Source organism: Syngnathus scovelli, chromosome 10 (assembly GCF_024217435.2).
Source record: "Syngnathus scovelli strain Florida chromosome 10, RoL_Ssco_1.2, whole genome shotgun sequence".
NCBI lineage: Eukaryota > Metazoa > Chordata > Actinopteri > Syngnathiformes > Syngnathidae > Syngnathus > Syngnathus scovelli.
This window is the reverse complement of record NC_090856.1, coordinates 6,068,871-6,092,938: the sequence shown is the minus strand read 5'-3', so window position 1 is coordinate 6,092,938 and position 24,068 is coordinate 6,068,871. Positions and strand designations below refer to the sequence as shown.

Genomic DNA, 24,068 nt, shown 5'->3' with positions numbered 1-24,068 from the left:
TTAAAAATCTGACATGATGCATTAATGGTGCGCCTTATAGTCCAGTGCACCTTATATAAGGACAAAGTTTTAAAATGGGCCATTCATTGAAGGTGCGCCTTATAGTCCGGTGCGCCTTATAGTGTGGAAAATACGGTATTTATTTGAGTCTTAAAGGGTTTTAAATCAACTTGAGTTTCTGTGCACAGGTCAACACAACAAGTAGTCCCGCCCATTTGGCCCCCGAGTCCGGCACCCCTCGAAATCGTCGCCAGCTCCCACAGACACCTTCCCGCCCTCGTCCTCACATTTCGTACTCCCCCCTGGTGTGCCGAGAGCAACCCCCCAACTCTCTGGCGGCCTCCTCCACGGGACGCGCCCAGCATTCAGACAACCCGGCCTCTTCCAAGAAGGCTCAGTCTTCCTCGTGTCAGGCGTCCGGCCCGAGCCATCCATCTCCCCACCGTTACATCTCAGAGCCTTACCTCCCGTTTCACGAGGACCCCAGGGCAAGTCAGACGGGCGAAAGGCAAGAACATCTGACTTTTGAGAGTGCCGTTGCAACCAGCTTGGGACGTGCCAATGCCATTAACTCCGCCCCGCAGCTCAGACACTCCTGGCAGGTCCCGAACGGACATTTCCGGAAGAACTTGACGCAGGCCAGCCCGGAAAGCGAGCTGCTGAGTGACACGGACGATGACGACCGCTGCTAAAAAACAGAAAGTCCATGTACAGCTGGAGCGAACCACGTAGCGGCACCACCACTCGCCTTGAACTGCTTCGTGACAACGTTTGTCACTACCTGTAGCATTACAGGCGGAACGAAACACCACTGCCATTTATCAGCATCGTTTGCCGTCTGTCTCTTCTTGTTGTGCCTAGAGCAGGCAAGTTAAACTAGTTTAAATCACAGAGCTGGATTTAATGATGAAAACCATTGGCGACCTGTACATTTGTTACTGTATTATGGAATGGACGTGTCCTGCAGCAGTCATGTTGGCAGAGGCGACTTTTTTATCAAAACAATAAATGGACAGACATGGCGGCCATGTTAGTTTCTTCAAAAATAATGGGGCATACAAGTTAGCTTAGCATCCACTAGCTAGCTCAAAAGGAGCTTGTTGTATTGACTAATTGGTTATACTGGAACAAGTAAAGTGAGAATGAGCCTTTAGTCTGTTGAATCGAGGTTTTAATATTTGTTCATCAAAGTGTCCACTGCAGCATTTAGTGAACGCCTGAGGAGCAGAACATGGGTGTCTCGCTCAAGGACACCACGGCCAGCTGGTGAGTTTCACGTGAAGCAATATTTGGGTGCAGAAAGAAAAATAATTAAAAATACAATTCACCATGACACTCTTGTAGATGGAAAAGCTCTTTTTCTTCTGTCTCATCATTTGGCTCAGCCGCAACATGAATAAGGACATCAAAAATATGTGGATGGATTATGACAAATGTGCTATTCACACAAACAAGGTTCATGTTTGTGCATTTTCAAGCCAGGAATGAATGAGGCGTGAAGTAATAGAATGTGCAGAATGTTTTTTTTTTCTTCATTTTTCTGGAATCTGATGTATTCAACCATATCAATCCGTAAAGCCATCTTGATCTTGTACATAGAGCCCAGGGTGTTTTCTTTCTTCTTTCAAGGATGCACTCGCTGCCTTCTTCCATCATTAAGATGACAACATCTTATATCTGTTGCAAATCCATTTGAGAGGAATCCCAGCTGGTCATGCAAATGTGTTTTGTCGTTTATTTGTACGTCCATGGTGAAGATAGTATCACTTATGTATTCATGCTGGCAAAAACATTTGGGTTGTGTATTTATTATCACGTTCTCTAGTGGTCACTATAACTTGAATTTGTATCTGAAATGTGAACATGGGACTTTGCCAGAAGGAGAGTCCCCGAACTTAATGTCTTGAATTGAAAAGTAATCGTAAATTTTGTGCCGCACACATGCTAGGGTACATTTTAAGCTAGCACAGCAAACAGCTGACCACTTAACCTTAGGCCATGTCCACACAGACTGCGGGTATTTTTTTTGAATACATTATTTGTCAATTTTCTGCTTTTTACAATACAATCGGCGAAAATTGCCTTATGGATTATTGGCGCCATCTGTTGCTTTAGCACGCCGGTTGCATGATTTGCTGTTGTTACGGTGCCTTTTTTGGGAATGACTCATCTTCAGCCTTCTAATTGGCACAAGTGGCCTCCGAGTTTATGGTTAATGTGCCACCTGCTGTTTTTGGCACGCTCATGACAGCCCAAGAAAGCTTTTTTTTGTGTGAAAAGATTTTATGTGAGGTTTTAATTGCCCAAAATGGTCTTCGGGGTTACACAGGTTGAAAGCTTGAGAATGTGTTTATATGGGCAGTTGCATTATTATTTTTATTATTTTTTTTTTTAATCCTTTATGTGGAAAAAACGATAAAGAAATACCCGCGTATGTGTGCACATGTATACATAACAGCCTCATCTGTGCCTGAGAACATTCACCCTAAAACAGTTGCCTCTCAAGCCAGAATTTCCTTGACGGGAGAGGTTTTCTCTTGAATTTGTTGTATAGAGTGTACAAAATAAAATACTTGTTCATATTTGAGTTCGGCCACGACGCTCGTCTTACTTTGACTAAAGTGTGTTTAAATGATCATTATTTTCTTTATTTATTTTCTAAGCATTTTGTTTTTTATTATAATTATAAATAATACAATTAAATCACCAGAATGAATCATTTTATTATTAAAATGAACTATTTTATGAAAATACCTCATGGATGAATGATCTGACTAGAGTAAAAGTAGTTGTGTACAGTCGTATTTTGATTTTATTTTTTTAGCCACTGTCTACTTCTGCTTGTCATGTCATCACTAACAGTAGGAACGTGTGTTCAAACAGGCCGCCATTTCTTTCCACGATGTGCAAGTCGAAAGGCCTTACCTCGAGATTCTCCTGTGATCTTTGACCTTGAATGTTTCCAAGCGCTGTGCTAATGCTGTTAGAATGTGTTAGCTTAGTGATGAAGCTTGCATTGATGTGCGAAACAGTTCTGCATGGGGAAAGTCAAATCGGCACTCGCTATACTGCCGATGAATGATTAAAGTCACTATATTTTATAATTGTTACCTCAGATTAACAGTTTAGCGAAGAGGACAGGCATCTGTTGTCGTCATGGCAACCCTTGCTCACCTAAGTATTAGTAATACATTATTCTTAGTTGAAAACAGTTCCGAGGTGTCTTAATACAATGTTTGATGAAAATAAATGAAACCACTTGTAGTTTCAATGACTATAAAAAGAATAACCAGGGACGAGAAGTAAAAATTATTTAACTGGCCAAATCAATCACCAGACTTAAACCCTAGTAAGAAGCAAACATCTAAAGGCTTACATAAAAAAAATTCTGTCACTTATTGAGAGATCTGTCAGGCCCCAGGCAAAACTGTAATAAGAAAAATATATTTTCTAAAAAAAAAAAAAAAAAAAGCATGAACTGAAATAAAATCCAAATTAAAAAAAAATCCATACAGTAATAAGAACATTGATTTATGTGCTGGTTGGAGGAAGTTAGTCCTTTCTGATTTTAACTGTCCACTTTTCTTCAGCAGTTTTGCGCAGTCTGGGTTCTTGTAAGCTATAAATTGTCAACAATATGCTAACTGCTCTAAAAACAAGTTCTAAATTGCCCTACCAGGAGTGATCTCTGACCTACTGACCCAGTAACAGTCTCTCTATGGATTGTTAAATAGAATTGTTTTGCTCACTGCTATTGGACAGGAGTGTCTCAAGTATGAAAAATAAACACTACTAGGTGATAAAAAAATAGAGCTTTTCTTTCTATATTTATTCAACATTTATACTTTAATTAGAACATCTAAATGTGTATAATGATATGAAGCCCCCTGGTGTCAAAGCTCATGGAAGGGTGAGACCTCAAATTGACCCCCCTCAGCCATTCATCTTTTACCGTAAATTGAATCCATCTAAAGCCGACAGTGAGGCAACAGTCGCGCACTCTTTAGATTCCCATGCAACATTCCTCACCTGGGTCACAGTCCTCGCCCTTCGACCTTCCTGTCAAGCCAAAAGATGAATGCGGGAAGGCTCAAGGTTAAGTTTAATGCCAAGCAAAGCCAAAAACATGGATGTGGTAAAGAAGAGAGGCGTCATGTCGGGCACATTGGTGAATAAAAGTTCGCTATGCTAGAAAGGGAGACGTATAATGAAACCTGGCATTGGAAGAGATTGAGTTGAACGTCTACTTTCTTCTATTTTGTGTTACTTCTGCCTAGGAGAGACATACGGAGCCAAGAAAAAAAAAGATGTGACTGGACCATCTCATTACAGATTGTGACTTAAGTCTGACTACGCCTCTCATCAAAAGTTGGCACACACCTCAAGGATGTTTTGCACTACTAAAACTATAAAGCTAATGATAAATAAGCCACTCAAGTCCAGTTGCTGTTTCCCACTTGAGTGAACCAGATTGTGACATGAATAATTATGAGATTTTAAGTATAAACAGCAGTGTGTACTTCTGTGGTGTTCCAAATTTGGATTGTTTGGTAACTTGTGCATCTGTGTTTGTGTCATACCGAGGGCATCCACAGGAGCGCTAGTGAGCCAAGGTATAAGTCAGACCAGCTCCTGAGGGAGCCTCCATCAGAAGCCATGCAGGCGTTGATGCTACTGTTGCTGACCTTTGTAAGTCTATCCTCTTTCTATTAGTATTTTCTGCATTTATTAGAACTGTATTTGTTTTAATGATCTACAGAGAATATGCTATGATTAACTTTTTTTTTCCTCATATGGAAACTAATTCATTGACTTTTGTCTGCCACTCATCTTTGTATGCAGTTCCTGTATACAAATAATAAAATGAGATAGGGAGAAATAATTAATAAAAATATAAAGGGCTGAATAATTCCATTGACAATTATGCATGTAGCTAATATATCATTGTTTACAAATACTTGCACTGAAATTACTTAGTGACTAATACACACAGAATAATATTGTGAGAAAACCTTATATATGGTAGGTGTGACTTGAAACTAACTCAAGAAGGGGATTTTAGTTCACTTGAGTCCTGCTGTATTTTATAGTGCGTTCAGGGGAGCATTCAGCAGATAATTCACACACTGGAAGTTCCTACAGTGGTCAAAGGGGACTGTCTCCATGACGACCACAGTTGCTCTCCTTTGACAGGCACACAGGTGAGCCGTAAAATTTAATCCGCCATTTATTGGCCAATACAACGTCTATTAGAAGGCACTGTGTAAAAACCATGTGTGCCTGGTGCTGTTTACTCATGACATGTTAGTGCAGAGCGACATTACTTCATAATCATCATCTATGTGTGTCTGGAAATGTTTGAAATGGCAGAGCGCCTGTCTGTCTGTCTGTCTGTCTGTCTGTCTGTCTGTCTGTCTGTCTGTCTGTCTGTAAAGTTGTTTATCTCTGGCAAATTTGACATTCTGGGAGAGAAAAAAATTTTTTTGGACTGTATGTACATGCAAGCCCATCACAGCATTTTTTATTCTTTTTTTTCCTCATCGTACATGAAAAGATGTTTGGTAATATTAAAAAATATATTTTTTTTTGTGTTGTACTAATTGCAGCATTAAAAACCTAATTTCAAATTAGTGGGATGATTTTGGAGGGGGTGTTCGAGCCTATTTAAATTGTCCTCACTGTTTTGTTTCTTTTTGTGTCATTTTTTCCTCAGGAGGTGACGACTCTATCATCTCACATCAACCAGCTATCATCTCAAAATTCTGAAGGCGTGTATAAATATGTTAAATCCACTGAGATGACTCCAGCAAATCCAGGAACCAGCAAACTGAAACTTCTGCAAAAGCAAGATGGCGATAATGAACCGGATGCTTTATTCATGAAACCGCTATGGACACCAACACTTTCACCCAATCAGGATTTAACTCAAGCTCATTTTCCTTCAGCTGCACTTGAGAAGGACACATTACTTTTGGGGAATGTTGAAACTACTATTTCAAGTCCTCACGTTCAGCCTGAGCAGCCTACAGTTTCAGGTCCGGCTTCAGAATGGACAAGTTCAGAGACCTATACGCAAGTTAGAGACACCACCGAGAACTTTTGGAATATGGCTACCAGCAGCCATTTATCAACCAAACCTGGAGAATCAGCACCTTCAACAGAGGAACCACCAGTCTCCACTGTTTTGGTCTTCAGAGCAAAAGGAGGAGAAATATCTTCTGAAAGAAAAATGGAGGAGCATTTTCATGTACAAGTGCCAAATCCAAATGAGTCTACTCAGACTCCCAGCAAAGAAGCAGGAAGTAGAAGCAAGCTGGAAACAGAAGAAAGATCCAAAGAGCTTCCTGGAACTGACAGCGATGAAAATGATGAAGACATGGGAGTGGAGAAGCAGGAGGAAGAGGGCCCAAATAACCTTCAACTCCCTGAGGAACATGAGCCACTATCAACTGGCAATTTTACCACATTTAATCCTGCAGAATCCTTCCAATTAGAGCGTGAATTACCACGGAATGCTCCTACAACAATTAGCAATCGTCCTCAACACATAAGACCAGGGACTCAAGGTCAAATGGTAATTAAATATATTTTATCGTTTGATTTGAATTCTGAATGCTTGGGAGAGAGAGAGAGACAAACAGGGAGAGGTGGTAGATAGCTCCCTCTCGTGGCTAAATATGGTATTTTACCTTAGTATAAAAACTGAATATAAAATCAGTCCAAATAATACAGTATAATACAATAATGTACACTTTTTAACGTACATAAAAATATTTATAAACCTCAAATAGTAATGATTGAATATTTTATAAGTATATTATGTTTATGTATTTTATATATCATAATAATAATTATAATAAGAACACTGATAATATTAATATGTTTTATTGCAATTATAAATAATAATTATCACATATATTAACTGTAATGTTTTCCCCCTCAGGGTCTGCCTGGTCCACCAGGTCTGACCGGACTTCCAGGCCCAAAAGGAGACAAAGTATGTGATGGGTTAGATTATAACTGATATTTATAATCTATTATATCTATTATAATCTAACTGATAATCAGTCAATATTTGACTGGAGACCATGAAGTAATTTTGCCCCCACTAAGATGATGAATGGCTCCAGCTTATTGCAACACTTAACACAGTATAAATGTTATGGAAATTAAAAAAGTAGATTTTCAATATCAATAATGTTTTTTTTTCTTTTTAGGGTAATCTAGGCATGGTGGGAAGAACTGGAGAGACTGGAGTTATGGGGCCCATTGGTCCACCTGGCATGTCCACTATTGTTCTAGTTGAGACATCTGAAGAGGAGTGGGAGGTATTAAAACTGTCTTTGTTGAGCTTGCTCTGGATGACCTACTTATTTAAATCCCGGCTGGAAGAATAACAGTTTTCTTGTCTCATTTCCTCATAGTTTAAAAAAAATCTACATTAAGATGATTTCTTCATGCCCAGTGTGTGTTTGATTTGAGAAACTAAAACAAGAAGTCAATAAAAATATGTTTATTTTAATTCTATATGTTTTTTTGTTTTTAAACGTCAGAAACTGAAGGGGCCTCCAGGACCTCCTGGACCTCGTGGAAATGTGGGACCAATTGTAAGTGGCCATATAAGAAGTAGGTTTTCTTATATAGTCATATTATTATTAATAATATTATTATTATTATTATTTAGTTAGTTAGTTTGTCAGTCAGTTGGGATTTTTGGTTAAATAGTTGTATCTATCTACTCATCCACAAAAACACGTATTAGCATTAAGCTAACAGACATTCCTAAGAGAAAGTTGTGTTGTTTTAAACATGGTCTAATTCAATTCTGTTTTTTTCAATGCCAGTAAACTAAATAATCATAGAACAGAGCTACCAAAATTCAAAATGTGCGTAATTTTGTCTCCAAGGGGTTGCCTGGAAATCCTGGGAAGCAAGGCCGGAAAGGAATTCGCGGGAAAATTGTAGGTACCACTTTACTTAGATAAAAATAATCAATCTTTTCACTTTACAACCTCTGTCATATTTTGTACGTTGTACCACAGGGTGTACCTGGTCCACAAGGTATGCCAGGGCCACAAGGCCGACCAGGCAATGATGGGACTCCTGGGGAGAATGCAGAGCCAGGACCCCCAGGCTTGCCTGGGGAACAGGTAACTCTCCTGATCTATTAAATGAGATTATTATTTTCAAAACAGTCAACTCAGTATTACTTTACCAGTTATTTTCTTTCTCAAGTTGAATTTGAGATTTTTGTTTTAAATGTTTTTTATGTTTGGTAATTTAGGGACCACAAGGCTACAATGGAGATAAAGGCAACAAAGGGGAGCCGGGTGAGTGGGTAAGAATGTCTAGAACTTCCAGTGTTCAACGAGTCCTTGCAATAAGGGGGAAACCTGAAATCTGCATATGATGATGACACATCCGTGTTTTGCTGACTAACAATGTGCTTTCATGGCCTTCAGGGTTATGAGGGGGAGCCTGGACCACCAGGCAATAGAGGTAGAAAAGGAGACAAGGTTGAAGAATTATATCCACTACACACTTTTGTTCTGCAGTGATTTGATTCATTTTTATAATCTTTACATTTTTGTAAACAGGGGAATAAAGGTGTCAGAGGCATCATCGGGATTCCTGGCTACTTGGTAAGACAATATTACTACTAAAATTAAAATATATATATTTTTTTTTCATTTAAAAGACCTCCTAGCTGTCTCAATAAAATGTCTGAGGCATGCTTTTTGTTTAAAGGGAACAGCAGGAGCCAGGGGTCCAACAGGTTTCCCCGGAAGAGCAGGGACACGGGTTAGTGCTGCTCGATGAACATATAATAAATTAACTTTTTGATTTTTTTACTTTATGTATAAGCAGATAAATGACCAATTATTGTGTTGAGTGTTTTTATTTACTCTTTTGTTGCTTTCATTCAATGTTTTGTTTTGTGTGCTTTTTTTTTCTTTTCTCAAAAGTATAATAACAGTATTTACTCGAAATAAACTTTTTATTTGATATACTGTTGAATGTTTTCAGGGTCCAACTGGTGCGACAGGATTTAGCGGACCACCAGGCCCACATGTATGTATGTAATTGGTCATGATTTATTTTGATTGGAGTTACAAGGATCCACTTTATGTGCTAACAACTATTAGCTTATGTGACTTCTTAGGGCAAAATGGGCCCAAGAGGAGGAAAAGGCGTCCCAGGAGTAAAGGGACCTCCTGTAAGTTAACTACCAGAACTTTTAATATTAGTCATAATCATAAATGATCAATATGATAATCATAAATTGACTGTCGTCAGGGTCAACAAGGTGACATCGGTCTTAGAGGAGCGGTTGGACCTCAGGTGATGAACCACAATTGTCTTAATAAATTATCAAGAAATGATGACAAGAAATGATAGCAACCTAGAAATCAATATTTTGTTTTTAGGGAGAGCCTGGTCCTGCTGGAATCGTTGGTTTTCCGGGAATACGCGGTCCTCAGGTAAAATCTAGCTGTAGAAACTTATTCAGTATACTGATTTGGATTTACGGCAGAAGTCCAATTTGGGACGATTTGGAAACAATCTTTGTAAAATAATTTTTTTTAAATATAGACGATTTATGTGATGCATCATGATTTTGAGTACAGCCTTTGTATTTGTTTAGCAATTATAACCTTTTTTTTTTTCAAGGGGAACCCGGGACCTGTTGGACCCCCAGGTCCAAAGGGAGATATGGTGAGTATAGCAATCCAAAAAGTGACAATTAATTTCCAGCCACCATCTACAATACGATGCCTTCATTAGGGTGGTCCAGGAGATGAAGGAGACATAGGGGAACCTGGACCCGAGGGTCTTTACGTAAGATAACAAAACAGATGCATAAACTTTCAACTATTCATTTTGAGATCCTTCAACGTGTGTTTTATTTATTTCAGGGAGCCAATGGGAATCCAGGATTGCCTGGACCCTCAGGTGATCCCGTAAGATTATTTAAAGCAGTTTTACTATTGGCTAGAATGTTTACAATCATGTTCATGTTCAATTATAATGTTTGTGTTTTGCTTTTTTTTTTTTTTTTTGGTCTCGTGTGTCGGGAAATACCGCAGGGGGTGAAAGCTTTGCGCGGTCAAAGAGGTGCTCCAGGATTTAAGGGAGACATAGTAGGTTTTTATTTTTATTTTTTTTTAATCTTGATAAAGGTTGAACCTTGTTTATCTTTTGCGCAGGGGCTCCCAGGGCCTCCAGGTAAGCCAGGATATAAGGGCCGTCAGGGCCCAATGGGACTCGAGGGACTTGCTGGGCCAACGGGACCCGTAGGACTTCCTGGACCCGACGTGAGTCTAAATTGACATATTAAAGCTTGCATGCTTGAGTTGATAACTCTAAAAACAACCAGGTTTTACCTCCAGGGAATGGACGGCATCATGGGAGAGCAAGGCAAGCAAGGCAAAGATGGATTAAAGGTCTGTTGAAGGAAATTCAACAGCTCATGACTTCATGGACATGATTTGCATGGCTGTTATCATTCACTGCTGGCTCAGTTAAAATGGGGCTTTGACGTCAATATACGTCAATGGTGGTGAATGACTTAAGATAATGTGTGTTTTTAGGGAGATAGGGGGCCTACAGGCATTCAAGGAAGTCCTGGAACCCGAGGAGACAAGGTTGGACAAAGAATGAGTCGGCTGATATCTTAATCATGTCCTTATGGAAAAAAAAAATATATACTATATAATTGATACCTCATTTTAGTTGCCCTCATCGTTTCTTATACTTTGCATTTTGATCATTTGTGCTCACAAAAACATATACGGATATTGTAAAATCATGTCAATGTCTCACAAAGGGTCGAGAGGGTCGCGCTGGATTTTCCGGAATGCCAGGTCCTTTTGTGAGTACAATAGTGACACTGCAGGAAATTATTTTTCTTAACCAATTTTTTTATTGTTAAATATAAATTGTTATCAGTTCTGTTTGCTTCCTGCAGGGACAGATGGGAAAAAGTGGAGAGCGAGGGCACGACGGAGAACCTGGTATAAAGGTTCTTATGTGTATAAACTTCTTATTTTGACACACCTAAAACATATTTTGTAATAATTTAATGAATCAAACAAAAGGAGAATATGTATGCTAAGTTCAAGACCTTAAATTGTACATTGGCGTGAATCTGAATTGTTCTTTGTCTATTTGTGCTAGCTAACATCTCTGGACTAATAATGTTTACATTATTATATGACACACTCAAATCACCAATATGATATGGCGTAAATGCTGAACATGTTTTTGTTGTTGTTGTTATTTATGCACGTATGTAAACTTTTTGTAAAGGGAAGGCCAGGTGTCCCAGCCACAAGTGGACCAAAAGGCTTTAAGGTAATTTTGGTGACTATTAAAAAAAAGATTACATTGAAGTCTTCTAATCAAGTTCTTCCACTTAAGTAAATGACCTGTTTCCTATTTTAGGGTTTACGGGGTTATTCGGGAACTGGAGGACAAGATGGAATCGATGGAGCCATGGTAAAACCAGTTGCAGATTTTTTTTTTTTTTTTTATAATAAACGAAAGAATAGCAACAATATTTCCATTAGGGACCTGTTGGTGCAAATGGAATAACTGGAGACACTGGACCTCCAGGTCCAAAAGTGAGTTTAGTCTTCTGAAATTAACACATATAATGAATGTTGTAGTAAAATAGTGTTAATCTATGTTAACAGGGATTTTCTGGGAAGACGGGAACAAGCGGCCAGCAGGGACCTGTCGGGGCGAGTGTGAGTGTTACGCAATAAAATCCAATTTTCACTTATAAATCTCGACTATTTAAGCATGTGATGCTTGTTTATTTCCAGGGAGAAGCTGGAAGTATAGGAATGAGTGGAATACCTGGAAAAATGGGAAAGAGTGTGAGAAAAATGGTTGCAAATTAGTTTGGAGGGGAGATAATGGAATGTTAAATCAAAAATATTGTTCTAGGGGGCAAAAGGAAAACAAGGATCGAAGGGACGAGTAGGGATGGAAGGAGACAAGGTAAATGCTTCAGTTCCTTAGATTTTATCATGAGTATGTTTTGATATGTTTAATGTTAATGCCCTTTTACTTTTTTTTTTTTTTGCTTTTTGCAAAGGGCAAAAGAGGTGAAAAGGGGCCAAGAGGGAAACCAGGTCCCTCAGTAAGCATTTACTTATTATTTTTAAATGTATTACCAATGCGGTTTGTAAATTTTCCATTTTAAATTTCCCAACTTTATTTTTGAAAAATATTTTCCAAATACACAAAGTCCTTATTTTTGCTGCATCTTCACCAACATGACATCCAACTTTCCTTCAGGGCAAGATGGGCATGGCTGGACCACGAGGACACACAGGACCTCCAGTATGAATTATTCATCTCATATTACTGCCTCGTGCGTGTTATTAACGACACGGCATTAGAGAAATAATTATGAATAAAGTCTTGAGTGATGAAAAATCCATTTCAGCTACTGAAAATTACGTAGAGTGGACTATCTCCATTTTGCGGTAGAGTGATTCAAAATGTTATGGTTGACCCTCAATGACTGTGACTATGATAGGGATTTAAAAAGAAAATGTAATTTCCACTTCTATATAGAAAATCATCTTCTGTGTAACACTAATAATAATCATAAATCTCTTGGATTTTACCCTCATTGTAGGGCACCCAGGGCAACATTGGACCATGGGGCGAGGTTGGACCACGAGGTCATCCAGGCGAACAGGGGTCACGAGGAGCTGTTGGCCCCATTGGGATCATAGGTCATCCTGTAAGTCTGTTTTTATACCCATTTCATTAAAATGTCACTAAAAATAAAAATTAAAAAAACAGTAATGTTTTATTCTTTTATGTTTAGGGTAAAGACGGACCTCAAGGATCAATTGGCCCACCTGGAGTCAAAGGTGCAAAGGTGAAAAATGTCTGCTTATATATTCATGATTACAGTAAATATTTATCGGGGTTAACTGTGCTATTATTTATTTTCTTTAGGGACCTAAAGGAGTTGTCGGGGAGGAGGGACCTGCAGGTCTCGATGGTGAGGAGGTAGATAGATTAAGACTGTGTTGTTTTCAATTGTGACAATAATTAGCCCACTTAAATTATGTTATTTTGTGGATTTCCAATCCATAAGATTTACATGACAGCACCTTTGTTAAATATTCGTCTTCACTCCGAACCTTCCTTTTAGGGTCCACCTGGGCGTAGAGGGACTGAGGGATCCCCTGGACAAAACGGAACATCTGTGAGTTGATCTCAACAGATGTGTGAAGATAAATATTTATAAATATGCTAATGACATTTATTTTAGGGTGATAAAGGAATCCAAGGCCCCCCTGGTCAGCGAGGTCCAAAGGGAACTGCTGGTGACCAAGGTGTGAGAGGTCCCCAAGGAGTAAAGGGTCGTCCAGGAAAGCAGGTTATTAAATTGTCAACCGCTGTCCCAAGGGGCAGTGCCTCATCTGCCCCTAATGCAGCATCGTAACTGGTTCTCGCGTTTGTCCGCCATCTCACAGGGACATACTGGAGCACAGGGGGACCGAGGCAACCCGGGACCTCTTGGACTTAAGGTTTGCACAGTCTGAATTTTTGGTTGAGACTATGATGTTCATTGTTTTGTTTTTTTTCAGGGTTCGCCAGGCCAAAGAGGTCCCCAAGGCATGCCGGGACCGTTTGGAAAAGGGGGAGACACTGGAAAAGCCGGAAGCAAAGGGCAGAAGGGTTTTCAAGGACACACAGTTAGTATGGTGGCCGTTTTATAATACTTTGTATTTGTTAAAACAGGGAGCGAAATTGGTAAAATTGTTTGTTTTTAGGCAGGTATATTTTTTGTCAATTAGATTCATGCATCAAAACTCACATAAGAAATGACGTAACCTTACGTGACCTTTACGTTTTCAACTGTGCATAATTCTCTCATTTCAGGGCTCCCCTGGCCGCATCGGACCCCCGGGCCGTATCGGTCCATCAACAACAGTGAGTTATGACATTTCAGTCGGTTTAAATGGCCAGAGTTGCTGATTAATTGATTATTCATATTTTACACCATTTTTTTTCTTTTTAATTATTGTTTGTTAGGGTTTTGCAGGCAAGAGGGGCCCTGATGGTAAACTTGGGAATGCTGGACCAAAGGTAAAATACAAAAATTTGTTCGAAAATACAAAATACTGTGAGTATGATCGACAAGTGTATCTGATTCCATCTGTTTTATGCTAATCAGGGCGCTAGTGGAAAGAAGGGTGAGCTTGGTCCTTCGGGCGTTAAAGGAAAAATGGTGAGGTTTCATTATATGACACACAACACTGTGGACAAGAATACTTCATTTATTTTTGTAAATAACCTTACACAGGGAATGAAGGGTGAAAAGGGAGCAAAAGGAGAGGCAGGAACTCAAGGCACAATGGTGAGATATTTGATGTATCAAAAGATTCATGTATGGGTTATTCACTTAATAAATCCTGAACTATAAATTAAGAATCATACTATGCTTACATATAAGTATTTTTTTTTCAGGGTAAACTGGGAAGGATTGGGTTTATTGGCCCTTCTGGTTCGAAAGGTCGGCCTGGACCTGGTGGTCCTCCTGGTCTTCCTGGACGTAAAGGAATTCACGGGGCAACTGTAAGAAAAATGACAAATGCTATTGTTACTATTTAAATGTGCCTTAATGTAGATGATGTCTTTATAAATCCCTTTATATCTTTATAAAGGGATTGGAAGGTCAACCTGGTAGAAAGGGGAACAAAGGAGCGCCGGGAAAAACTGTGAGTCAGACAGCATACTAATCAAGAAATTAAATAATGATAATAATAATAATAGATTAAGAAATTGTAAAAAAATCCTGTAATATATTTTCTCTGTACAATTGTATTTTATTGTAAGCTAACAATCTACTATTCGAAAATGTCATCTAATGAGGTGTTTTTATTAGGGAGCTGAAGGCCCACCAGGCAAGCGAGGACCTAAGGGGGAACGTGGGATAGCTGCAAGTATCCTCATTGATACATTACAATGCACACAAACATTACGTACAAATCAACAAATGTACACTCTTGCTGAGTGATGACTGTTTTATCTTTAGGGTCTGGATGGTTTGGATGGATTACATGGGCTTCAGGGTACTGAAGGCTATCCGGTAAGAAAAATATCTCAAATGTAATGTTCAGTCATTTTTACTAAAACTGAATCTACCTCCAAAGGGAAATGTTGGCCACACAGGAGATCCTGGATCCCCGGGCAGGCCTGGTAAACAGGTAAGATTTAGGTTTGTTTTAGTGGCAGGGCTAACAGTGTTTATGTGAAAAATATAAATTGCATTATTAATTATCTTAGGGGTCACGCGGACCACCTGGTCTTAGAGGAAACACTGGAAAACAGGGCGTCAAGGTAATTACAGCCAACAGTGGAGTTTTGAGTCAATTAGTCTCGTTCACTGTTAGGAATCAAGCAAATTACTTAAAACATAATAAAATTATATTTGGCAGACACAGGAACTTTGATCAACAGAATAGCTATTATGTATTGTTTACTGTGTTTAATTGACTCTTTTAGGGTCAAACTGGACCTGGAGGAGAGACAGGACCTCCTGGACCAATTGGGCCGAAGGTAACAGGAGTTATTTTAAATTGTAATTTTAATGTCAAGACTACAAAACCTTTTTTTAATCCAGGGTATCCCCGGACTGACAGGAGAGAAGGGTGATAAAGGAATAAGAGGTCCCAAGGTAGATTTAGTTAAGCGAAAATGTGTCATCAAAAAGAACCATTTTTATCCATTTTATGCTCACTTGCAGGGTCACCAGGGTGAAAAGGGGTTACAAGGTCCAGTTGGTCCAGCAGGAATAAAGGTGGTCCAAATACATACATTTCCCTTAAATAGCATAATGATGTTGACCTGATGTGTCATCATTTTAGGGCAAGTCTGGTCTGCAAGGTGGAAAAGGTGTAACAGGGCATAAAGGAAAGCAGGTAATTTTTTAGTCAATTTCATGTTAATTTTCTTTGAAATGGCTCATGAGCCGGTTGATTTTCGTAGGGGGATACCGGACCTCGTGGCTCACCTGGACAAAAAGGCCCGCCTGGATACGCTGTAGGTTTTAGTGATAATTTTTTTCTCTTGGAAATAGCAACTCAAAATATAGAATAGGTGTTTATTCATGTTCTGCTTTTCTACAGGGCCAGACTGGAACAAAGGTGAGGGATTTTTATGTTTTATAATTTCATTATGTTTTTAGTTGACGGTCAAGGGCAACACTATATTTTTGTTTTGGACTTTGTTTGGCTAATGGACTCCAACATTAGCATTTATGCTAATATAAATGAGCAGTTGGTTCAAAAAGCTCTTCTTTCACTTGATCTAGTCTTATTAAATTTATTTAATTTTCTCAATAGCTTTACCCGTGCTTAATGATTATAACTGTCTTTTGGCCCTTCCAGGGAATGAAAGGTATCCAAGGTAGTAGCGGAACTAAGGGAGTTAAGGGCAAGCAAGGACCCCCAGTAAGATACAACGATTTATATATGACGAATCGTAAATGATACATTTCAATTTTAGGACTTTTACTGACATTCCTTCCTCAGGGAAAAGCAGGTTTACCAGGAAAAAGCAGCTCTCTTTCAAAATCTGAGGGAAGACCAGTTGGAAGAGAAGAACCCTCCAGCAAAGATTCGGAGTCTTCAACACTCTTGAAGATACAGAAAGGACAACCAAAAGTAGGTATAATTATTTTTCCCCTCATATTTTATTTACATTTTTACCCATCTGTCTTGACTAAATAACGGATTCCTATGTAGGAGTCAAGTCTATCGAAACCTGACGCAAAGCTGTATCTCGATGAGGCAAATGATGAATCTTCAAGCTGGCCCCAAGGCACAAAATATAACCCTGCCACCTCTTGCTATGAACTTAGTCTCATACAGCCACATTTCAATGATGGTGAGAGCTCAAGAATACTTTTAATAATTCTGCATGCATGCTTGTTGGACTGCTGGTAAACAGGCGGCCATTTTCTTTCAGGTTACTTCTACATGGACCCCAACCAAGGTTGTCCCTCTGATGCTTTGAGAGTGTTTTGTAACTTCACAGCGGGGGGGAGCACCTGCATCGACCCGTTGCAGTCGCGGGTAAGATCATTAACTCCTGGAGATGATGATTATCTCTCGGGATGCTTCTTCCATCTGAATGACTTCAATGTTTTGCTATGTAGATAATATTCAGGTGGAATTTGGAAAAGCACCAATCAAGAACAATTCAGTGGTTTAGCCAGCAACACGGTGGCGACAAGGTAAGGCTGACTTTTGTGGATTGATAAATCGATTTATCACACTGCTTATATGAATTTTTCGAATGCTCCATAGTTTGGCTACGTCGGCATGAATGTTGTTCAGCTGCGGTTTCTACGATTACACAGCCACACATCTTTCCAGCGTTTGACACTCAGATGGACGTCCAACAACTCTGCTATGGATGACACAAGGGACTTTGTCCACTTACTGGGAGACTCCAGCCAAGACATACATTCAAACCACACCACAGTGTCCTCAAAAGGACGTGAGGTATGGATTACTTTCCTGACTGTTGATTTATTGATTAATTTCAACACCTTTACTCTCACGATAACAAATTTAAGTTTTGCGCTCTCTCTCGTGTCATCTTGCAGGTGGAGGTGGTTGTGAAGGTTTGGGGCAGCACGGAGCTACATCGAGGTGATATGGAGTTGCTCCCTATCAGAGATCTTGGGATCGAGATGGCATCACATTGGGCACACGAGTCGGAGATCAATGCTCACTTGGGGCCCATCTGCTTCTTGTGATGAATGATTGTGACTGTACATGTGTGTGTTGAATAAAACGCATGTAAATAGCGATAGTAGGGATGTATGGAGTCTTGACAATGTACATTTGCGCTGCTTTTTGTTTATATTTATTGAAATAATATTAATTGATAGAAGTGGATACATTACAAAATGTTCACATATTGCATGTTCGGTAAGTTCATTTGCGTGTATGTATTTTTTCTACAGAATATCGTAATGAAATGATTTCTTGAAACGCAAGAATAAAATCAAGTCACAATTTTTTTATTATTATTATTGAACCATGATGAGTTTTCAACATAAATAAAACACAAGTCACAAATTGACAAACTCTTTTGTGAAAGGGCAAAAAACTAATAAATAATATTTTAACTTATGTATGGTAGTATATTACAAGTGGCCAGAAGTACATGATGTTCACATGATAGTATGTAGCTACTGTACCTGTATAAAATATAATTTAGAAAAATGTACACATGGTTGTGGAATAAAATGGTTAAAATCGGGCAGATGTACAAGCCTTCATTCACATGGGGGCCCAAGCATTTACAATTAAGTTGATAGTTGACCACTATGAGGTAAAAAATGCATAACGGGATATGCTCATTATATAATTTGGCATCACCGACCACAAAAACACCACTGGGGGAATAAAAATGTCACAAAATAACTGAAAGAGATATTCATAGTTTTCATAAACGCACCCGTGTGTCTTTGTAGCGGAAATGCACCGATTCCTGATGACGTAAAAAGGAGGAGAGGCGTTCAGCCAATGAGCGTCGAGCAGGCCGGTTATCATCTCCTCACCGTTGACGCAATGAAGCGTGTGTCCAGTGTCGCTCAGTGCTCACTTTGATGTTATTCTCAAAGGCTGCAAAGTGGATGCTCCGTGGACACGTTGGAGTGTAATTATCTCGAGAGGTTCTCACGTAAGTATTTTATTCTTTTTTTGGTTGTATTTTTTATTTGACCAATATCGAGTTCGAACCTGTTGGGCTACCATAGTTTGGCTAAGTTGACTAGCTCTCACTTGTGGTGCTACACACAACATAACATTGGAAATATGTGTTTAAATGTTTGTGAAATAAATGGCAGCTCATTGACTTTTATATTAACTAACTGTTAGCTGCTAGCTGGTGGTACAGAGTCATGTGAAACTAATTCACTTGACTTACTGAGGTCGTTTTGTGTGCCACTGAAAATCTTTCAAATTCTAGTCCATGGTGAAATGTGAGTCAAAAACTTTGTGTTGTTTTGCTTTCCAGGATGGAGAACGGGGATGACAATGGCGTCCGGTTCCGCCACCGAAACGTTGCCCAAATGCCCACCTTCTCGGACCAGGATAGCCCAGGGAATGGCGAGTGTAGCCCAGGAGGGGAACACAATCAGTCCATTGGAGACAGTCATGATAACAGCATTGGTAGGAATTGTTTACATTATTATTTGAATTTTGGTCAATTTGTAAAATTTAGCAGGGGATCAAATAGACAGGGAATTTTAATTGTGTTGAATCTGTAAATGAACACATTTCCAGTGTGTATTTCACCACGCTGCATAGTCACACAATGTTTGTGTGTGTGTGTGTGTCTATTAAAATTTCAGGGAAATTTGAGGTGGAGCACATGATCAGCAAGAAGCTACAACTGAAAAAGAAAGCAGAGGTCAGCAGTTCAAACATTTGTTTGGGGGGGAAAGTTCATCATGCTCATTTGAATGAGTTTCTCAGGAAACCACAGTGTGACGTCAAGTTTCTTTCCATGTGAATCATGCTGGTGTCCTTGTTGTGCAACTTTGTCTTTCAACATATGTTTAATTTTTTTGGGCGGGGGGTATTGTAAGCAATGGCTTCAGTAAAGTGTTTTTTTTTTGTAAAAAATCTATTATTGTGAATTTTTCACTCTTCACAGTGCCTGAAGAAGGACTTGATGCGTGAGTTTGACAACCGTGTCAACGACTTCATGGACAGCCTTATCGAGGAGTCGGCTGGACTGGAGCCTAGACCCCTGCCTGCTGGCTTCTCACCCCCGGACAAGGACAGAAGTATACTCGGGTATTTGCAAAAACCACAGCACATAAACACTCACTGGCCACTTCATTAGGTACACTAACTCATAAACTGAAGGAAGATTTGGGCCGATCCGAATGATCTTTCGATTGATTAATGATATATGAATTATTGTGCCTTATAGCGTGACGTTATCTCTTCTGCCTCTTGAAATATATTTTGGCCATTGCAGGAATTTCCGACCTCCCCATGGCCAGGGCAAACAGTTTGTCAGCCGCAGGTCCCTTCTTGAGTAAGCGGAGAAATGTTCACCGCCTGACACTTGTGCTTCGCCATCAAGTGATTCCAGCTTGTTAGTCATCCCCCCCCCTCCTTTTTTTACAGCGAGCTCTTTGAGGTGAACCACATCCGGACTATCTACCACATGTTTATTGCCTTGCTCATTCTCTTCATCCTCAGTACATTGGTGGTTGATTTCCTAGATGAAGGCAGGTAATATGCAAGAGTGGTTTGATCATTTGTATTTATTTATTTACTTTTGGGATATTAACCCGTCTGCTTCGTCTTTTCAGACTGGTGCTAGATTTTGACCTGATGGTCTACGCATTTGGACAGTTCCCACTGGTGGTGTATACGTGGATCTTTATGTTCCTTTCAGTTTTAGCCGTGCCCTATCCCCTGTTCAAGCTTTGGACACAGACCCAGTCCGACTCTTCCGGTCACCATCGGCTTTACAGCTTTCTGTTTGGCTCCGTGTTCCTTCTCTACCAGTTTTTTGGCCTTGGTTTTTTACCCACTTATGTGGTTGTGGTCAACAGTTTGCCCCCGGCCTCGTGCTTCATCGTCATCCTGGAGCAGGTATTTTTTTTGTGTTTTAATGGTAGTTGGAACAATTACAAAAATTGCTGTGTCCATTCTGCATAACAGGTGAGACTCATGATGAAAGCTCACTCCTTTATAAGAGAGAATGTACCAAGAGTTCTGGCCTGGGCTGCAGACAAGTCAAGTAAGTCCCCCCATGGGAATTGCTAACTGCTTTTGCCACTTGCTGTCGACTAAAAATGACATCACAGTTACCAGGTCACAACCAATCACAACTCACCTGTTTTTTGAGTTTGGTCACAAGCTGAGAGATGATTGGTTGTTCCCTCTGAGTAAGTGTGATGTCATTTTTAGTCGACAGCAAGTGGCAACATGGCCGCCCCTGAGATGGATAAAAGTCTCTTGTTAGTGTGTCTATTTTTTTTCATTTGTTGTTGATGTCAAGTATTTGATTATGAGTCAATAGTCATTTAGTATACCACATAATTTTTTTAAATTTTTAATTAGTCTCTTCTGTCATCTATAGGCCCAGGCCCAGTGGTCCCTCGTGTTTCTCAGTATGTCTACTTTTTGTTTGCACCTACCCTTATCTACAGAGATAAATATCCAAGGTATCAATTATTGACAATTATCAGCACAACTAAAGATAGAGCACCTGAATTAACTGTCATATTTTTAACGCAGGAGCCCAACAATTAGATGGGGCTATGTGGCAACAAAGTTACTGCAGGTACCAGTCCCTCTTTGAACTCTCAAATAATACGTGACTATTTAGCTTACCAGTTCAAATTTGTTTTTTCCTCACAGGTACTTGGCTGTCTGTTTTATACGTACTACGTATTTGTCCGGCTCTGCATCCCTCAGTTCCGCTATATCAGTCTTCAGTTTTTTGACCTGAGGGCCATGGTCCTAGGAGTCTTTACCTCCATCCTGCCTGGTATGATCAGCCACTCGTTATTCAGCGTATGTTTTCTGAGCCACATTCAAGTTGTTGATTGTTTTTCAGGAGTGTTGGTTCTTTTCCTGTTCTTTTTTGCCTTCCTCCACTGTTGGCTGAATGCATTTGCAGAGATGCTTCGTTTTGGTGATCGGATGTTCTATAAGGTGCCTACACCTTCTGCTCACTCTTGAAATGAACTTCCTGTATGTGGTCAAAGTAATTCTTTTTAATTTCACCCCATAGGATTGGTGGAACTCAACGTCTTTTGCCAACTATTACCGTACTTGGAATGTAGTCGTCCATGACTGGCTGTTTTACTACGTGTATCAGGACTTCCTTTGGGTGAGTGCGTCTGAACTTTTTTTTTGTAACCATCCTTGTATTATCAATCTACAATTTTCCTCAAATTCAATTATGTACACAAAAATATTGTGGCAAAACTAGACTCAAACATCTTAAATGTGTTTGAAGTTAAACCAGCTTGTCACTTATGTTGACTTGGCCCTTGTGATTCCAGATCTCCCAGAAGCGCTTCCGAACAGCGGCCATGCTGTTTGTGTTTACAGTATCTGCTGTCGTCCACGAGTACATCCTTGCAATCTGCTTCGGCTTCTTCTATCCAGTCCTCTTCTGTCTGTTTATGTGCTTTGGAAGTAAGACGTCAACAAACATTGAAGCTTTCTGTTTTCTCCTGGAAGAGCTGGAAAAAAAAGATGAATTCTCTTTACTTTTTGACAGTGATGTTTAACTTCATCCTCCATGACCAAAGGAAAGGTCCCATCTGGAATATAATCATGTGGACCTCCCTCTTCTTGGGCCACGGCGTGATCATCTGTTTGTATTCTCAGGAGTGGTATGCTCAGCGTTACTGCCCCCTGAATGAGGTATGACAAGTAATGTTTTTTCTCCATTGATTGTGTTTGCAAAAAAATTAATTTAATGTTATATTTTTGCTTCAGCCCTCCTTCCGAGACTTACTGCAGCCTCGGTCGTGGACTTGTAAGAGAAGTGTGATGAGCAATTAACAGGCTGTGACCCGGACTGCGGCTCTGACGCACATTGGCCAGCCTTTCTGTTAATATCCCGACACTTGCCATCTGCTGCTTTTCTTAGTTTATTGCACTACAATCAATAATAATAATTTGTCATAAGAATGTATGGAAGAGATGTAATAAGCCAAAGCGTCTTCATTCCCAACTCAAACTGCTGATGCCTTAATTATATTTTCTGTGTCCAAAAAGAATGGATGTATGCATGGTATTTTACACATGAATTTCCAAATCCCCTTGACTTGATCCACGCCTTGTGCCAATAAGAGGATCATTCATTGGTGTGGCAACTGTCATGCATAAATAATCCACACATGCAGTTATAGTTAATATTTAACAAAGCCAGCGATTTGTATCCTGATCATAAAAGCCATTTCGTTTGGCAATCCACATTCTGAGACACTCTTTCATCACATAGTATAGTATATATTAAAAAAAAAAGAAAATATCAATTTAATGTAATTTGTATCAACTATGTTTTCAATGTAATTTGTACTGGCTTGGCCAGACATTCTGTGTCATTAAGAATTTTGAGGGACCAAAATGAGACTTCATCCTCAATGTGATCATTGTCTAATAATATGCATTTGTTTCAGCTTTGTGGCTGCAGTCTGTCAGGATGTTTAAGCACTTGAATAATATTATTCTTTTCTCAGTATTAAGGACTAGAATTTACCATCAGAGTTGACATTTCTGTCGATACAATCATTCCTTGCACGTTTGATGTCGCTGATTGTATTTTTTTTGTATTGTAATATTTCAACGCAGGATGTGTGACTGTAATGAGATGAGTGTAATGCGAGCCTTGCAGAGCACTATTTGTCCACAAGATGGCACTGTATTAAAGGTTTACCTTCGTATGAGCTGGGCGTTTGTTCATGGAAACTATTGAATGTACTGTATATGTAACAAAATATTTATTATTTCATTTTAACTACTTTAGAACAGACAATATGCAGACATTTTTATAGAAGCAACATTATTACATTTATACATTTATTATTACAGAAATAACTTGTAAAGTGCCTCACATTGTTTCAGAATACACTAAATTACAAAGTATTCGCTCACTTGCCTTGACTCGCATGACATCTCATTCTTGATCTATAATGTTCGTCCTTGGTAGCTGTAACGATGCCAAGTTTTCTGGGAAGGCTTCCTTCAAGGTTTGGGCGTGTGTTTATTGGATTTTTTGGGCATGCTTGTAAATGCAATTTTGTGAAGTCACACGCTGATACTGGATGAGAAAGCCTGGCTCTGACATTTTTTTTTCTAAAATGGGAGCTTCACTCAGAGGAAATCATACATAAAGCCTTCAACAAAAATATAGTTTGCTTTTTAACCACGTTTGCCCAAGGATGTCTTGTGGAGCCTATCTATTTGATTTATGCATATAGATATTGATCTCTTATTAGCCACAAATATGGCATGCAAAAAAAGTTGTGCACA

General features: G+C 39.4%; 5 protein-coding genes across 7 annotated transcripts in view; all 5 read left to right on the top strand.

The window, feature by feature from the left end:
• The window catches only part of LOC125976184 (voltage-dependent R-type calcium channel subunit alpha-1E), a 52,171-nt gene extending 51,025 nt beyond the window's left edge, over positions 1-1,146 (top strand). The window contains exon 50 of the mRNA XM_049732173.1: positions 189-1,146. Coding sequence (XP_049588130.1) covers positions 189-692 — 504 coding nt within the window. The 3' untranslated portion in view covers positions 693-1,146. The remainder of the gene's footprint in view (positions 1-188) is intronic.
• Positions 1,147-4,558: 3,412 nt separating this feature from the next.
• On the top strand, positions 4,559-8,820 carry LOC137839571 (uncharacterized). The gene is made up of 12 exons (XM_068652219.1): positions 4,559-4,689; positions 5,091-5,201; positions 5,714-6,574; positions 6,944-6,997; positions 7,218-7,328; positions 7,554-7,607; positions 7,908-7,961; positions 8,043-8,150; positions 8,285-8,338; positions 8,463-8,516; positions 8,598-8,642; positions 8,749-8,820. Exons 1-12 carry the CDS (start codon positions 4,657-4,659, stop codon positions 8,818-8,820), a joined length of 1,611 nt encoding a protein of 536 aa, XP_068508320.1. The 5' UTR covers positions 4,559-4,656.
• A 166-nt stretch (positions 8,821-8,986) lies between these two features.
• On the top strand, positions 8,987-16,187 carry LOC125976183 (collagen alpha-1(I) chain). Of its 3 annotated transcripts, none has more exons than XM_068652259.1 (44): positions 8,987-9,072; positions 9,164-9,217; positions 9,298-9,342; positions 9,429-9,482; positions 9,673-9,717; positions 9,787-9,840; positions 9,918-9,962; positions 10,089-10,142; positions 10,209-10,316; positions 10,392-10,445; positions 10,593-10,646; positions 10,829-10,873; positions 10,970-11,023; positions 11,311-11,355; positions 11,446-11,499; positions 11,571-11,624; positions 11,697-11,750; positions 11,829-11,882; positions 11,953-12,006; positions 12,104-12,148; positions 12,307-12,351; positions 12,653-12,760; positions 12,848-12,901; positions 12,982-13,035; positions 13,181-13,234; positions 13,301-13,408; positions 13,506-13,559; positions 13,620-13,727; positions 13,915-13,965; positions 14,068-14,121; positions 14,210-14,263; positions 14,339-14,392; positions 14,503-14,610; positions 14,700-14,753; positions 14,921-14,978; positions 15,071-15,124; positions 15,189-15,242; positions 15,322-15,375; positions 15,541-15,594; positions 15,659-15,712; positions 15,782-15,835; positions 15,903-15,956; positions 16,024-16,077; positions 16,164-16,187. In XM_068652259.1, the coding sequence occupies exons 2-36, from the start codon at positions 9,170-9,172 to the stop codon at positions 15,112-15,114; spliced, it is 2,082 nt and encodes a 693-aa protein (XP_068508360.1). In that variant the 5' UTR covers positions 8,987-9,072; positions 9,164-9,169; the 3' UTR covers positions 15,115-15,124; positions 15,189-15,242; positions 15,322-15,375; positions 15,541-15,594; positions 15,659-15,712; positions 15,782-15,835; positions 15,903-15,956; positions 16,024-16,077; positions 16,164-16,187. The 3 variants fall into 3 exon arrangements, with proteins under 3 accessions (XP_068508360.1, XP_068508359.1, XP_068508361.1); XM_068652258.1 differs by having other exon boundaries at positions 9,033-9,076; XM_068652260.1 differs by lacking the exons at positions 8,987-9,072; positions 9,164-9,217; positions 9,298-9,342; positions 9,429-9,482 and having other exon boundaries at positions 9,671-9,717; positions 9,918-9,954.
• Positions 15,193-17,800, top strand: LOC137840697 (collagen alpha-3(V) chain-like). The gene is made up of 15 exons (XM_068652218.1): positions 15,193-15,234; positions 15,322-15,375; positions 15,541-15,594; positions 15,659-15,712; positions 15,782-15,835; positions 15,903-15,956; positions 16,024-16,077; positions 16,164-16,181; positions 16,425-16,487; positions 16,569-16,700; positions 16,782-16,923; positions 17,005-17,111; positions 17,195-17,272; positions 17,346-17,543; positions 17,648-17,800. The coding sequence occupies exons 1-15, from the start codon at positions 15,193-15,195 to the stop codon at positions 17,798-17,800; spliced, it is 1,257 nt and encodes a 418-aa protein (XP_068508319.1).
• An 816-nt stretch (positions 17,801-18,616) lies between these two features.
• Positions 18,617-23,482, top strand: soat1 (sterol O-acyltransferase 1). Its single transcript, XM_049719519.1, has 16 exons — positions 18,617-18,732; positions 19,069-19,223; positions 19,406-19,464; positions 19,711-19,853; positions 20,041-20,100; positions 20,193-20,300; positions 20,381-20,666; positions 20,736-20,814; positions 21,157-21,241; positions 21,315-21,360; positions 21,438-21,567; positions 21,637-21,734; positions 21,814-21,912; positions 22,088-22,223; positions 22,309-22,454; positions 22,530-23,482. Exons 2-16 carry the CDS (start codon positions 19,070-19,072, stop codon positions 22,593-22,595), a joined length of 1,695 nt encoding a protein of 564 aa, XP_049575476.1. The 5' UTR covers positions 18,617-18,732; position 19,069; the 3' UTR covers positions 22,596-23,482.
• Positions 23,483-24,068: the final 586 nt, after the last annotated feature.